A 14,617-nucleotide genomic window follows, 5' to 3' on the forward strand; every position below is an offset into this window, starting at 1 on the left:
GGTGAAGATTGTTTGGCTGGTGGAGAGATTTAACAGAATGGGCTCCACACAGCTGACCATACCCTCCACAAACACTAGGAAAAGTGTTGGGAGCATCAATGGAACAGCAGCACAACTTCACAAATGATCAGCCTGAAGTCTTCAATATCCTTGCCTAAGTATCTACAGCAGACCTACTGTAGAGTGCCAACTGGAGTACCTTGACTTACTTGCGGCACATTGTGGGATTGACAATTTCAGTCCTAGCTAAGGCCAGTGAACCAAGGCAATAATTCAAAACTAACTAGAATTTAAATAATCATATATAAAAAAATAAGTTAAATTAAATATACATTATTAAATAAGTCAGACATGCCACCAGAGGGTGTTAAAGGTGGCTGTGCAAGTGTGTTGAGGATGTAAATAGACTGGATACTGTAGGCCAAGTGGACACTGGCACTGTGATTTACAGTACTGTGCTTAGCTGTTTGTTGCCTCACATGTTTTGTTCATATTCAAGCTCTATGTTTGTGTTCTGCTCTGTAGGTCCTCTGTACTGCCTGCGTGTTCTGCTTTTCCAGTTCTGCAGACCAGTACCCCTGTCTGGCATGTCTTGAGTTTAGTATTAGTTGCCAGTTACCTTTCTGTATTCAGCGAGTCTACTGCCAGTATGCCAGGTTGTATTATAGAGCATGTTGGGGTTTCCAAAAAGCAGAACCATAAAGTAAGGGAAGGAGGTTTATGTTCAGGGATAAAAATGTGGATCAAAAATGTAAAAAAACAACATATGACATAAATATTCTTAGCAAATGAGCTAGATAATCTGAATAGCCTTTTCTGAGTTGTAACCATTTTTATACTCTCAGGTATATTTTACCTAAGATTACAGGTAGATCCTAATCTCACACACTTCCTCTACCTACTGTATGTACTGTATGTAAGTTTCACACCCGGGACTTCCCATAGTGCATCTCTCTTGTACTTTTTCCTCCCTATCTACACCCCTGCAGCAACTCCCTACCTCAGTATATTTATCAACTAGTCATTTGTAATATCATTTAATCTGTGTTTTTTAACTACTAAAGAAACAACCTGTGAAACAACTATCTTAAGGACAATGCTTAACAGAAAATACAGTTTCTCTCATTAAAATAACCTGAAAACATTTTCTTAAAGGCCTTATCACAAGGAATTTCCAGACATTTCCGTGAAGCTCTGACCATCATACTATATGAATAATTTGATCTCCTTTTTCCTGTAAATAAAGTTGCAAAGTTTCATATACTTTTGTCAGAATTCTATTTTCTGCATCCTTTGATATTATTTTAACATTCCTCTCTCATTCCGCACCATTGAAATTGCTTTTTTTTTAAGTCAGGTTTGGTGCAAAATATGGAAAAATGAATGCAGCTCAGTCATTATTTTTTATTTTATTTTGTATGTATTGATGCTTCTGGTGGGTGGTACAGTGAACCATTGTTGCCTCACTGCCTCTGTTCATGTGGGTTTCCTCCTACAGTCCTACAGTCCACAAACTGTTACGGGAGCCAGTCCTGACTCCATAGAATCCATAGTTTAAGACCCTGTGCAGACAGTATAATCTGGAAGTGACTGGAAAAGGGCTATGGGAAAAACACGGTTAGGAATGAAAGGGATGGCGAACAGGGGGAGGTGCCAATGGTGATCAGGTGCAAGGGGGGGAGCGCAGGCAAACAAGTCCAAAAACAGTCCAATGTAGGAAATCCGGGGCGCAGTCCAAAATCCAAAACCAGGTGATCCATTCAAGACAAGACAATTAAAAAACAGGAGCAGGGACAAGGAACTAGGAAATTAAAAACGGAGTGACGAGGCCAGGCGCTCCAAGCCCTGGACTCAGCTGGTCAGGACGCTGTTCGGAAGCCTATACCTTCAAGCTGCAGACATGGGGCGACTTGAAGCTAGGCGGGCCTCCAGGCGTCCGTCTTCCAATGCAGAGCCCCGAGCTTTCGGAGCACCGGGTTTAAATAATACTGGTGAATCCAGGGACAGGTGTACATGATGATGAAACAAAAACACAAAAGGGTCGGAGCGCCCTCTAGAGGAGGGATGACAATAGTGACAAAAAGATGTGGGTACTGTAGGTTAATTGACTTCTGGGAAAACTGGCCCTGGTTTGAGTGAGTGTGTTTGTATCTGTGTGTGCCCTGCGATTGACTGGCATCCTATCTAGGGGTGTATCACACTTTGTGCCCATTGCTGGCCATGTTAGGCTCTTACCCTGCATTGAATAAAGCGGTTAGAAAATGGAAGGACAGAATCTCATGCTAATCTGTGAAGTCAATCATTAGAGTAGCTGTTATGTTATGACCATGACTGCTTATTTTAAATACATTCCCAAAAATCAAGTCACAATGATTTAATTACAGTACCATTACAAGGCTTAACATCATCACTGATTAGGGGATCAGATTGAAATTGTTTGTATCATGTTATCTGGGCACAAAGATGAATGTTGGAGTATATCTCCATATGTATATATGTTCATAAACTAAACTAATGTGTAGACTTACTGTACCAAGAGAGACTAATTTAGTACTTTAGTAATACTGTAATAGTACATTTTTTATTTTTGAGGATAATTTAAACCTTTTGACTTCCATAAAAGCTTTGTGACAAATATTTGTGTTAAATATCAGCAACAACCTAATGGTACACATATTCTTACATATGGAAGGCAATGAATACCATAAAATAAATAAAATATTGCATAAATAAAGCCTTATAAAAAGTAGACCTTATATTTGGGATCGAGTGGAGAAACTGGTACTGTATATAAGCAAAATTCAAAGAAAAACACATCAGAAATATGTCGTGTCGTTTGGAAAAATGGGTTCGTACCTCTGTGATATCAGAGTCTGGTCTTTATAGAGAACAATTTTATAAATGTGATGTACTACATTGTACTTAGCCCAATTATTGTTGATTCTGAACTTATAAAAACGGTCAAATAACCCATACCTGAAAATGTCTGATATGGTTTTACGGTAACATTGCTACAACATTTCGTTTCAGTGCTCAGTGCCACTGCATACTGTAGCTATTATTTATCACACTAGCCTCCAATAACACTGCACTATTGCTATGTAATATTAAGATTTTACTTAATCAATTACAAAGAATAGTTTATTATAAATATCACCTTGGGTTTCTAAAGGTTTTGGCGGAATTTATACTGTAGTTACTTTTTTATAGATCATATAATCATAGCACTGGCATTTTTTCCAACTACGGCTTTATTTCAAATACACTGCGTACAGTAGGTTGTAATGTACAGTATACAGTACCTTTCTGACAAACTTAAAGCCAGATGTACAAAATCTACCCAACATACACGATATAATTACTGTTTTCATCACTTTGGGGTACAAAGAAGCGACATGTTCTTTGTACAGTATGTTAATTTTTAAAAAAATATCCAGCGTTTAATGTTAGCACTTATTACGTAGATTACCTGTGAGGGAAGAATCATAATTTGTCATATTTTTCCAATTTTGTTATTTCAGTACCACATCGTTGCTTTCTCTGATGTGTTTAATTTTGGATATTGTCCAGAAATCTGGGAGCTGTATCTCAGTCTGTAGTCGTTCTAAATCCAATATTGCTGAAATGCAGAATAAATCGGTTAAATAAAGACAATCTGTAGGTTACTGTTTTCTGGACACACTAGACTACCGAAGTACCACAGAAATTTCAGCAGACATGATTCACTTGCCGGCTGAACCCCTTTTAGTTAATAAAGGTACAAATCTGTATTTTTGAGAGGGGGGTGGGATGATGAAACGGATGAAAAAATACCCCTTTGCTTTCTAATGATACCTTACACATTTCAAAATGTACCGAAGGCTGTATTCAACTGAACCAATAAATGGTCTTTTTTTCTCACGGCTCTTAAGCGCTCTATTAAACCAGGCTGTTTCTATAACTAATCCCCCTAATTCTGCATTGGTTTTGACTCATTTATTCCTGCGTACACTGTGCCCCCTACCCTTACGCAGAATCGGAGTGGCTTATTGTACAGGCAATTACTGGTTGACTAAATCACTCAAAATGAAATTCGTTGTCTTGTGGGGTTGCCATGTAAGAAAGACCTGATGCACTTTTTTTTTTTAAACAAAACATCTCTTAGATGAATTCTTGAGCTTTCGTGCCACCTAGTATTTTTATATTAGAATCGGTTCCATCTGTGTCATGTTTGCCCTGTGGATGCTGCTGCAACTGCTTCTCCTCCTGTACCCGAGCTGCCGGCGGGGCGTGATTTCTAGCCCCACCGATGACAGTGCAGCTCGGAGCGGCCGCGGAGACCACGGGGAGCCGGGCCACGAAGAAACGCACCAGGATTCCTACAGCACCTTTGCGTCCGAGTTTTTCGAGTCCAGATACTTGACGGATGAAGGTATTCGTTTTCTGTTGCTCCGCGAAGTACTCCTTTCATTCAAGAAATATTTGTCGAGTGCATTCATCGGTTTATCATTAGCAGAACAGTTCTGATGAATATCTTAAGTGTCATTAAGATGTTTTAATTAAGAGCCGGTGGGGTTCAATAAGGTCTACTTGTTTATCATTAATTATCTCTGTGCAAAAACGTCGCTTATTTGTTTTTTTGCAGTTGAGGCAGTCTTAATGTTAAATCAGAACCGCGGTTGGATAAGCTTCATCTTGTTCAGTTCACGGCCTGCTCGGTAATTGTAGATTTATTGACAGTTATCAAATTTACTTGAAGGAATACATATACAGAACATAAGGACTAGCATGAGACATTTACACTTTAACTGCCCTCTGCTGATTTACAGTATCAGCACCCTGGTCAGCAACTCGCATAGCTTTCTACTCTCCATAGCCCATTGGGAGCTCTGCGAAGTTGGCCTCCCTACGAACAGCATTATTAGTCTAGTATCTCCTTCCTATTGCTCTTCAGCAGATATATTAATGTATTAATGCAGGTGTACTTAATTTACAAATTGCGTTTCGTTTCGGTCTAACTGTACAAAACCAAGGTACAGTAACACAACCCGTGCCTCTTTGATTTGCTATTGCGTTTACGCTTTTTACGTTACGTTATACGTTTACGTTATAAAAATATGAAGGTGTTCATAGGACTTATTATCCACATCCTGCGTGTTATATACTATACATATACACTACGTAAAGAAAAAAATATCTTGGGGTATAAATAGTATGGGATGTTTGTTTCTATCAAATAGAATAAGTAAAAAAAACATAACACCTTCTGTACTTGTATGATTTCATAAATAAAACTACAGGAATAATTTTATCTTTTCAGTTGTGTTCTGTATAATAAACGTTAGTTTATATGCATAATATCATGTTACTACAGTCCTGAAATAAGCAGGGAAACACAGCAATAGTAAATAGACACTTTGCCGTCATATTGAATATGTAGTACTGTACTCCATTCTTATTAGATTTAAACAGATTTGTTTTCATGCCAGATTAAACACTTTAAATATTTAATAATTACACTGTGATATGCTGATCAAGTACCCATACGTGTCTGCCATGTGAATCCTAGGTGTACAATAAAATAATTTTTAAAGATCAGTTTCTTCTTCTGTATCCCAGGGATAAGCCATGCTAAATCTTTCCAGTGTTTCTGTGAAACTCCTCTTCTGTTTTTTCTCTATGTACTTTCTTTCGGTCTCTCTGTTTTAATGGTGGCTGGTGACCCTGTAAGAAGAGCCTGTTTTTAAATTCAGTGCTCTAAACTCATTTGGACAGAGAATTCTCTCCAGATTGCATGGATGCAGGGGGTCATGTTCCCAGAGGACTGCTGATCTGGCGGTCCAAGAGAGTCTGTTAAAAATTGTGGCACAGTGTAATGTATTTTTCTTTCCGGCTTTGTGGGTTTAACTGTTTTTGGGGGGATGAGAGAGATGAATGGTGTTACCAAAGGGTGTTTTTGTAAAAAACAAATCTGCATTACAGATTTCTGCAGGTGGCTGATGTAGGGGTATCGCTGACAAAATCAGTTTATTTTTTGCTCTGTTTTGCAGTTGGACTCGATATTTTGTTAGTATATATGCTAATAGAAAATAAAAGTATACAGTAGATATTACCATAAATGGAAAAATATTCCACTTTTCAGCTCCCTGTGTCTGAGAGGAGCTTATTGATCCAAGAATCTCATCCAGTCTTTTTTCTGAAGGATCCTTCGGGAGTCATCTTCAAATCACACACGCTTTAGTGGTAATGAGAAGCTTTATTCATTGTGAAAATAAGGCCTTGTCAGCATTGGTGTACACTTCCCACCAACACTCATCCATCCAATTCATTTTCTAACCACTTCATCCAATTCAGGGCTAGGGGGGGAGCTGGAGCCTATCCCAGCACACAATGAGCACAGGATAAGGTACACCCTGAATGGGATCCCAGTCCATCACAGGGTGCACACTCACACCAGGTTCAGTTTTCCCAGAAGCCAGTTAATGTACCAGTATGTCTTTGGGCTGTGGGAAGAAACTGGTGCACCCAGAGGAAACCCACACAAACCTACAAACTCCACATAGATAGATCCCAGGTGTGGAACTGAACCCAGGGAGTTATGCTAACCACTGCGCCACCATGCCTCCTATAAATAATATTGATCATATTTGAATTAATTACTGTTAACTAGAATAAATGCCACTGTGGTGCTTGAAATGTTACGAGAGACTAAAACCATCTATCCACTTCAGAGTTCTGTTGTTTTCCTCTGCAGTTGCTGAGGAAATTACTATTCGTCTGCTATAACAGATCTGCCTTTTTGTCAGTTTTCACTGAATCGGTTTCCATTTCCTCTCAAAGAACGTCTGTCTTGTTAACGTGTTAATGTTCAAACATTTGGGGACACAGCGGTTGTTACAGAATAACGATATCCTACAAGTTGGTGCTTTTTGTTTTTGTAGGTTACCCCTTTCCTACTGCCCCACCAGTAGATCCATTTGCCAAAATCAAAGTGAGTGACTGTGGGATAACTAAAGGATGCTTCAGGTAGGACTTTTAAGCTTTTAAATGACCTTTTCCATTTGATAACGTTTGTGCAAGTGAAATATATTTGTATGCATTCTGTTGGAATTACACATGCTAGTTTTCAAATGCAATCTTTATATAATCTTGTACAAAAAAACTCATAAAGTAATATAATGCAAAATCTCTCTGTCTCTGTAGACCTAAAACCGTTTACTGTATATACTGTATATAAGTTAGTCAGACAAGCAGGATCGTAGTAGAAGTATTGCATATTGTTACAAACAGGGGTTTTACTAAAGTAGTGAATAGCAGAAAATAACCAAGCAGATTAATTGAAAATTAAATTAAATATTTTTAATCCCCAATTTGTAAAGATTTTGTCAAAAATTTACCCAAGCAGGTGCTATTATTTATTGTTCTCTAGCATAGCTTTGCTGACAGGAGTAATAATTCAGGCACACTGGGTTAAACAACTACTTATTAATACTGACAAAACAAACATTGATTAATACTGACAATACACACACTAAACAACACACAACATAAACATGACAATACACAGGTTATACTACGGCATGTACAAATTTGTTAACAAGGAGTTTCAAAGGCCTATGTCCTTACCGCCCAGAAGAAACAGAAAACCTGTTACAAAGTATTCAACTCTTATAAAACGCCTACAAAGGATCAAGATCAAGCTACCTCTAAGCTAAACAGAACACGACCTACAGTTAACCTACAGTTAAATCTCTCTCTCCGTATACCCGGATGCTACAAAACGAATAGGAACCTATCCCCTTATTCTAAAAATCAACTAATCAGCGGACGCTGTTTTTAACTGAGAAATAAATTAAAGTTTAGTAAAAAAACAACAGAATGCAAAGCTTTATTAAGAAGGTTCAAATACTGAACTCAATCTATTTTTCTGGATGATTGGGACAGGGAGCTCTTGTATTACGTCTTTCTGTCCCATATCATTCCACCTGTCTCTTACTGTTGGCCCTCTCCCTGCTTCTCTGTGCCTGCTTGTTTTATGCGGTGTTCCTTGACTGTTGATGACACTGTTACTCATTTACCAAGAACTTAATTAAGGTAATCCAAGGACAGCTTTATAATTGCTTAGATCATGGAACTGGAAATGTTGACACTCGCTAGGTGTTACCTGTTGTATTTAGATTCTGAAAGACATTTTAACAGTCACAAGAGTTGTAACAGTATGTTCATGGAATGTTTTCTAATATATACTTATGTCATATGAAGGAATAATGTGCACAAAATAAGCACTCCAAGAATGATTGAAACTTGTGATGCCTGTAATAATTTGTGAGACTCTTAAATTGTGACATGATAATTGTGACCATTATTTTTTTACATGATTTTACACAACTTGGTTACTTTTTCAGAAGAAAACCATGACTTTTAACACTTTTCTGATAGGAACTGCTGTTTTTTTTTTCATGCAGCCTTTCTATATTGCTAAAATAAGAAAAGCTTGCAGGAGAAATAGCTAAATGTTACATGGTTGTTTTGCAGTGATAAAATGGAGAAGTATTTATCTCCATTCACATTCACTAGCAGCAGCACAGGAATTCCCTTTACTCAATAAAACTGAAAAAAAAAAGAGAAAATTACTGGTGTTTTCCCCTCTTCAAAGTGTTACTACTTTTGAAAAACCCAAGTGCATTGCCCTGTGTGGCATTATTGTGAATCCTGGGACCATGTTGGGACAAAATAGTAAAACTCTGGGACCTTACGCTATGAAAACAGAATCATAAATCAAAATCGCTCTTGTTGTTTCACTCTAAAGGTATGGCAAACCAGGTTGCGACGCGGAGACGTGTGATTACTTCCTCAGCTACCGCAGAATTGGCGCAGACGTGGAATTTGAGCTGAGTGCCGACACTGATGGGTGGGTAGCGGTGGGGTTTTCGTCAGACAAGAAGATGGTAAGCATCAAAAACTCTGTGATGGGTGTCTTCATTAAAAAGCTATTGGCGCACCCTAGCTAAAAAAACAAGCCGAGCTACAGCAGTTTCGAGGCTTGCATAGCAAGGAGTGACGTGCTGTTTCTCCTGCAGGGTGGGGATGATGTCATGGCCTGCGTCCATGACGACAACGGACGGGTTCGCATCCACCACTTCTACAACGTGGGCCAGTGGGCTAAGGAGATCAAGAGGAACCCAGCGCGGGATGAAGAGGGCATCTTCGAGAACAACAGGGTGACGTGCCGCTTCAAGAGGCCAGTTTACGTCCCTCGTGAGGAGACTCTCGTTGACCTGCACCTGAGCTGGTACTATCTGTTTGCCTGGGGCCCAGCGATTCAAGGTGAGCTGGGGGCTTTCCTCCATCTGTTCCCCCACTGCACAGTACAGGCTCAGCATTCACTCAGCACACAGAGACTTCACAGAGACTCGGCGTAGAGTCATGGCCTCAGATCCTCCACACACATCCACAACAGCCTCCCTAATAACCCTTCCAAATTTCATTTTCAAGAAACCGTCTCATTTGGGAATTTGGATTTGCGTTCCAGTGATTTCGCATTTGCTCTATGTCACCGCCCTTCCTTTCGCCCCCTCTCTCCTGATGCAGGGTCCATCACGCGGCACGACATTGACTCTCCGCCCGTGTCGGATCACATGATCAGCATTTACAACTACGAGGACGTCTTCATGCCCTCGGCTGCGTACCAGACGTTCTCCTCCCCCTTCTGTCTGCTGCTCATCGTTGCGCTCACGTTCTATCTGCTGATGGGGACGCCATAGCCTGGCCGCTACGAAAGGGGAGGGGCCGAGCAATAATACGCAGGACTGGGAACAACTGTGCGCCACAGCCCAGGGGTGGTTCTGGGAAGGCGCCATGTAATAATAAGCTGGAGAAGAGGAAGGGCACTGATTAGGAAGCAAATGATTGTAGTTTCACCATCATCTAACCAAACCATTAACTGATAATGCACAATGAACTCTTCGTTCTCTGGGCCATTCTCTGAGGCAGGCGATACGTTTACATTGGTGTTGGATTTAGTGACCTTGGCCTTACTTCATGGTACGCTGCAGCACTGGCTTTTGTATTTATTATTTATATTGATGCTGTGATTGCCAGTTCCATCCTTTCCACGTTTCTCCTCTGTTCTACGATGGGTCCAAACAGGGTGCGACCACAGCTGAGAAAATCTGATCAACGACAGCAGTGAATCTGGGTGGTTTCAGCAGGTACAGGAACATGGTGTGAAACAGTTTTCAGCCTTGCTCATATTTGTAATCTGTTTTGTTTTTTTCTGTGCACGCTCTTTGCACTATTCCTGACGATAAAGTAGTCTGTAAACCTGTGCAGAGTCAACTGGTTGGTTTCTAATACATTTGTGATATCTGTGCCCACATTCACAGGCACACATGGTCCTTGGTTTCATGTTGTGAAGAAAAATCTACTCTAGCATTATATATTACCACAACGTAAACTGCCAAAGGCGTGGGATGAAGGACAGCCAGAATAACATTCCATTTCAAGATTTAGGAATCCAACATTTAAAATTAAATATATATATATATTATATATTACCATGGCTTCACTGTTCAGTTCATTGTTGACCTTTATTGATGGGCTGGATCCTGAGAAGAGTCTCAGTTCTGATGTTGGAAGATATAAGGAGCATGCAAAGCGTTTGATATTATTATGACAGCTGCTGCTCTCTATCCAGGCCTAAACAATGCCGAGGGCTGCCTTAAGTCCCCGACCTGCAGGGACACTGAACACCCTAAACAAGCAGCTGACAAGATGAATTGTTAACGTTCTTAAAAACGTTTGATGGCTAAAATTTTTGAGAACCTTATTAGAGAAATATTTTTATTTTTTGGCATTTCAGGTTACCCCGTCATTGACCCCATGCCTGCTTTGCAAATTACTTTCCTTTAAAAAAATAACAGAAAATGCAGAATGTATCGCGAATACTTAAATATTGAAAATAAAGTCAAATAACTTTACTTTTTACTTTAATAAATAACTTATTACACTGTACCTTTATCATACTTCACATGAATAGTAGCTTCCTTGCGGCTACTGTATATACAGTAAAGCTGATGAACGACTCCTTACATGTGTTATTTTAAAGGGAAAATAGAAGTTATTTACAATGTTTATTTTGCCCATCATGGTTCTCTTGAATATGCCTCTCTAGTCAGTGAACTAAGGTGTATTGTCAGACCATTGGTCTTCAGGAATATTGCACTTTTGTCATAACTGTTCAATCTAGGATCCATAAAGAAAATAACATGGTAATGTTGAGATAGCAGTGAGCATGTCGTTAGTGTTAATAACGCCCATCATTGAGATTTTTACTGAGTGACAAGACAGGGTTGTGTTTTCTTCCTGACAAAATATTCATTTTATCTGGGTTACTGCTTTATTTACTGCATTTATATGCCAGTTAATTTGCTGAAAATCAAGTCAAATGAAAAGATTAGTTTTGCATAATAAAATCTGTTGTATGTTGCTGGTAATGGTACCAAGCATGGGTACAGCTGTTGCAGAACTGAAGAATTCTGTCTTAAAAAGATAATCAGTTCACTGTCTCCCCTTTATATTCGGTGACATAGAAAGTGAATTTTCGTGATTTTTTTTTATCAGTTCAGGAATACGGATCAGAACATTCTGTCCGTTGAAACAATCTATAGTAGAGTTGGATTCAGAAAAGTAATTGCTTGACAGGAAGAAGCTTACTTGGCTCTTACAGTGTGTGTAGACTGTTAATCTGATAATTAAGATTTGTACTGTATGACTGAATCACGCGTGCCCTCTATTTTTCCTTTTGGGTGAAACTTAAATAGGTTTTGCTGTCCCATTATTGAGATGTATGTACAGTTACAGTACGTCTTGAGTCCGAATGTGCTTGGAGAGGATGGGAGAGATTATATGTGTGCGTATTAGTTTCTCTGTGAATTCAGTATGAAAAATAAAAGGTTATGCAATAATGCTTTCAGACAGAGCTCGAATACGTAAAACCTTGAAGTGTAAAAGTACATTGAGGAGAGTCAGAAAATAATAGGATATCAAATAATTCTAGGAAATTGCAGTACAGATGAAGAGGATTTACTTTTTTGTGCCCGTGTCTGTGGGAGTTCTGGTCATTTAATGTACATCAACATGAAATTGTTTAATCCATTCAATAATAGGGAGTAAAAGTGCTTCACTGTAGCTCTAGAACTGACAGGTACATTATGGCTACAGCTCTCAACAGACGGAGAGTGGGCGGCCAGTGACACTGAGGTTTTGTCAAGAGTAAGCCTGCCAGTTTGGTTGTGCTGTAAGGCTTGACTGATACTGCATCCATGTATTAATGTTTTTATTTTCACTTGCAGCATTTCTTCCTAATAAACCCCATGTTAAAAAAAAGTTACAACATTTTTGCTTTTGTTGTTTATTTTTTTGTCCATGCTCGCTATTTTGCTCCTTTAATTTCTTGTCTTGTTTTTTAATTATATGTCATTTCCAACGCTTTCAAGATGATTTCAGACTGTATTGTGGGTCTTCATCAATAAAAGTCTTCATTATTGTCCAGTAATTTGGTAAAACCCTATTAAAAATGGAGTACAGCCAGGATTGAATTTACTTGGCATTACTGGCTTACAGTAGCTACCCTGGCTGAGAGATCGACAAGTTGTGTCGGAAACTCCCATTTTTATGAGAAATGAGCTAGGAAGCTGCCGCAAAAGCGAAGATGGGACGGAGGGAGCAATAACAAAGGAAATGCGCATGTCTGAAACATGATATTTACAGGTATGTGCTCAACCTTCACCTAAACCTTTGTTTAAAGATGCACTTTATGGAGTTCTTATGTAAAATTCCACCTGAACAGATTTTTTTTTCTTTTCTTAAGCTTTGGCTCATTGTGTACTTTTCACAGGAGGCCTTCTCACAGCTGCTACTATGCTCTAGTCCTGGGGTTCTTAACCGGGGGGTCGCAACGTAGCCCGAGGGCAGTCGCGCAATAAGTAACAGAGACAGAATCAACCAAAGATTAACATGCACTCTAGGGCGGTAAACGGGACACTTACGCAGCTTCAGGGTGGTTACACATTAAAGAACAATAACAGAGGTAAACAATTAACTATTGTATACACCTGCACAGTTGAGACTACATTAGCAGGGTGACTTAGTGGTCACTCTGCGAGTCCACAGACTGCTCTGCATTAATTTCTATTGGGTGGGCCACGATTGCATTTATATTTGTAGCATTTTTTTTCTTTTCCGCAAGGTAGTCGTGATTAGCCTAGCAATGGAGCATTTTTTCATAGGTGGCACTGAAAGAGTGAGAGCTAAAGAAAATGTGGAGTAACACACAGCGGAAAACTCCGAACAGAAAAAAAAAACAAAGCAAATGAGAAAATACGACGAAAAGTACCTAAAGTACGGATTTACATAGACAATTGATGGAGAGAATGTACGACCGCTATGTGTGGTTTGTGGCGAAGTGTTGGCTAAGGAAACCCTCAAGCCCCCTAAACTGCTACGCCTGAGTTTCTTGAACGAAAAAACTACAGGGCTACAGTAAGAGGCCAACAATCTACCCTTCAAAAAGCCACCACTGTGAACCAGAAGGCACTTACAGTAAGTCGTCTTTCGTCATAGCTAACTGGATTGCCAAAACATGGAATCCACACACGTTAGGTGAGACTTTTTTCTTACCTTGCGCTAAGGAAACGGTTTCAATCATGTGTGGGAAAAGCGCCGCAGAGGAGCTAGCATTGATACCAGTGGCAAGAGACGTGGAAGAGGAAGTGATGCTTAGATAAAATCTAGTGTGCAGTTTTCTTTACAACTTGACCAGACCACTGATGTCTGCGGAGATGCACAAATGCTTGTTTACGCCAGATTTGGTGAAGAGGGAGAAATTAATGAGGTTTTTGTGTTCCGTCGTCCACTTCCCGAGCGTGCCACTGGCGATCAACATTTTGTTTTGCTGGACACAGATGTACGTGAGCATGACATTGACTGGAAGAAGCGTGTGGGAATCTGCTCGGACGGTGCATGAGCTATGACTGGCAAACACAGTGGGCTAGTCACGAAAGTACAGGCCGTTGCTCCGTTCGCTTTGTGGACGCGTCGTATGATTCGTAGACAAGGCCTCGCGGCTAAGAAAATGCCCCCCCCCCCCGAACTCAAACAAGTAATCGATGAAGCTGTTCGTACTCTAAATTCCATCAAGGCCAGTGCAACAAGCGCACGACTTTTAAAGGTAATTCCAAACATTAAGCATAAGATGACTGGAGAGGCAGCCTTTTGCTACTACGCACCCAAAACTGTGGAATAGTACTCCTAAAATATCAGAGGCTGCCCCTGTGGCTATTTTTAAACGGCAGCTTAAAATATTTTTTACTCTGGATTTTTTTCAATATAATTTAAGTGCTATTTGTATTGTTTGTGCATGGTTCTTTTAAATTAAAATAAGCAAAAATAAGTTAAAACACTTTAAGTAACTTGTTTCTAACAAGCACTTTGAGTTACAAAACATTGTATGAAAGGTGCTTTATAAATAAAAATTATTAAGTGAGTAGGCTTACAATTTATACAAGGTGACGATTTTTAAATCTGTGTGAAGGGGGCGGGTCGCGAAATATTTTTAACCCCAAAAAAGGGTCATACT

The 14,617-nt window shown here is 39.6% G+C and overlaps 1 protein-coding gene across 1 annotated transcript; it reads left to right on the forward strand.

Annotated features, from left to right (window-relative positions):
- The first annotated feature begins 4,007 nt into the window (after window positions 1-4,007).
- On the forward strand, window positions 4,008-12,372 carry frrs1l (ferric-chelate reductase 1-like). The gene is made up of 5 exons (XM_088928673.1): window positions 4,008-4,411; window positions 6,921-7,005; window positions 8,789-8,927; window positions 9,060-9,306; window positions 9,571-12,372. The coding sequence occupies exons 1-5, from the start codon at window positions 4,207-4,209 to the stop codon at window positions 9,741-9,743; spliced, it is 849 nt and encodes a 282-aa protein (XP_088784799.1). The 5' UTR covers window positions 4,008-4,206; the 3' UTR covers window positions 9,744-12,372.
- Window positions 12,373-14,617: the final 2,245 nt, after the last annotated feature.

Source organism: Atractosteus spatula, chromosome 12 (assembly GCF_055471065.1).
Source record: "Atractosteus spatula isolate fAtrSpa1 chromosome 12, fAtrSpa1.hap1, whole genome shotgun sequence".
Classification (NCBI taxonomy): Eukaryota; Metazoa; Chordata; class Actinopteri; order Semionotiformes; family Lepisosteidae; genus Atractosteus; species Atractosteus spatula.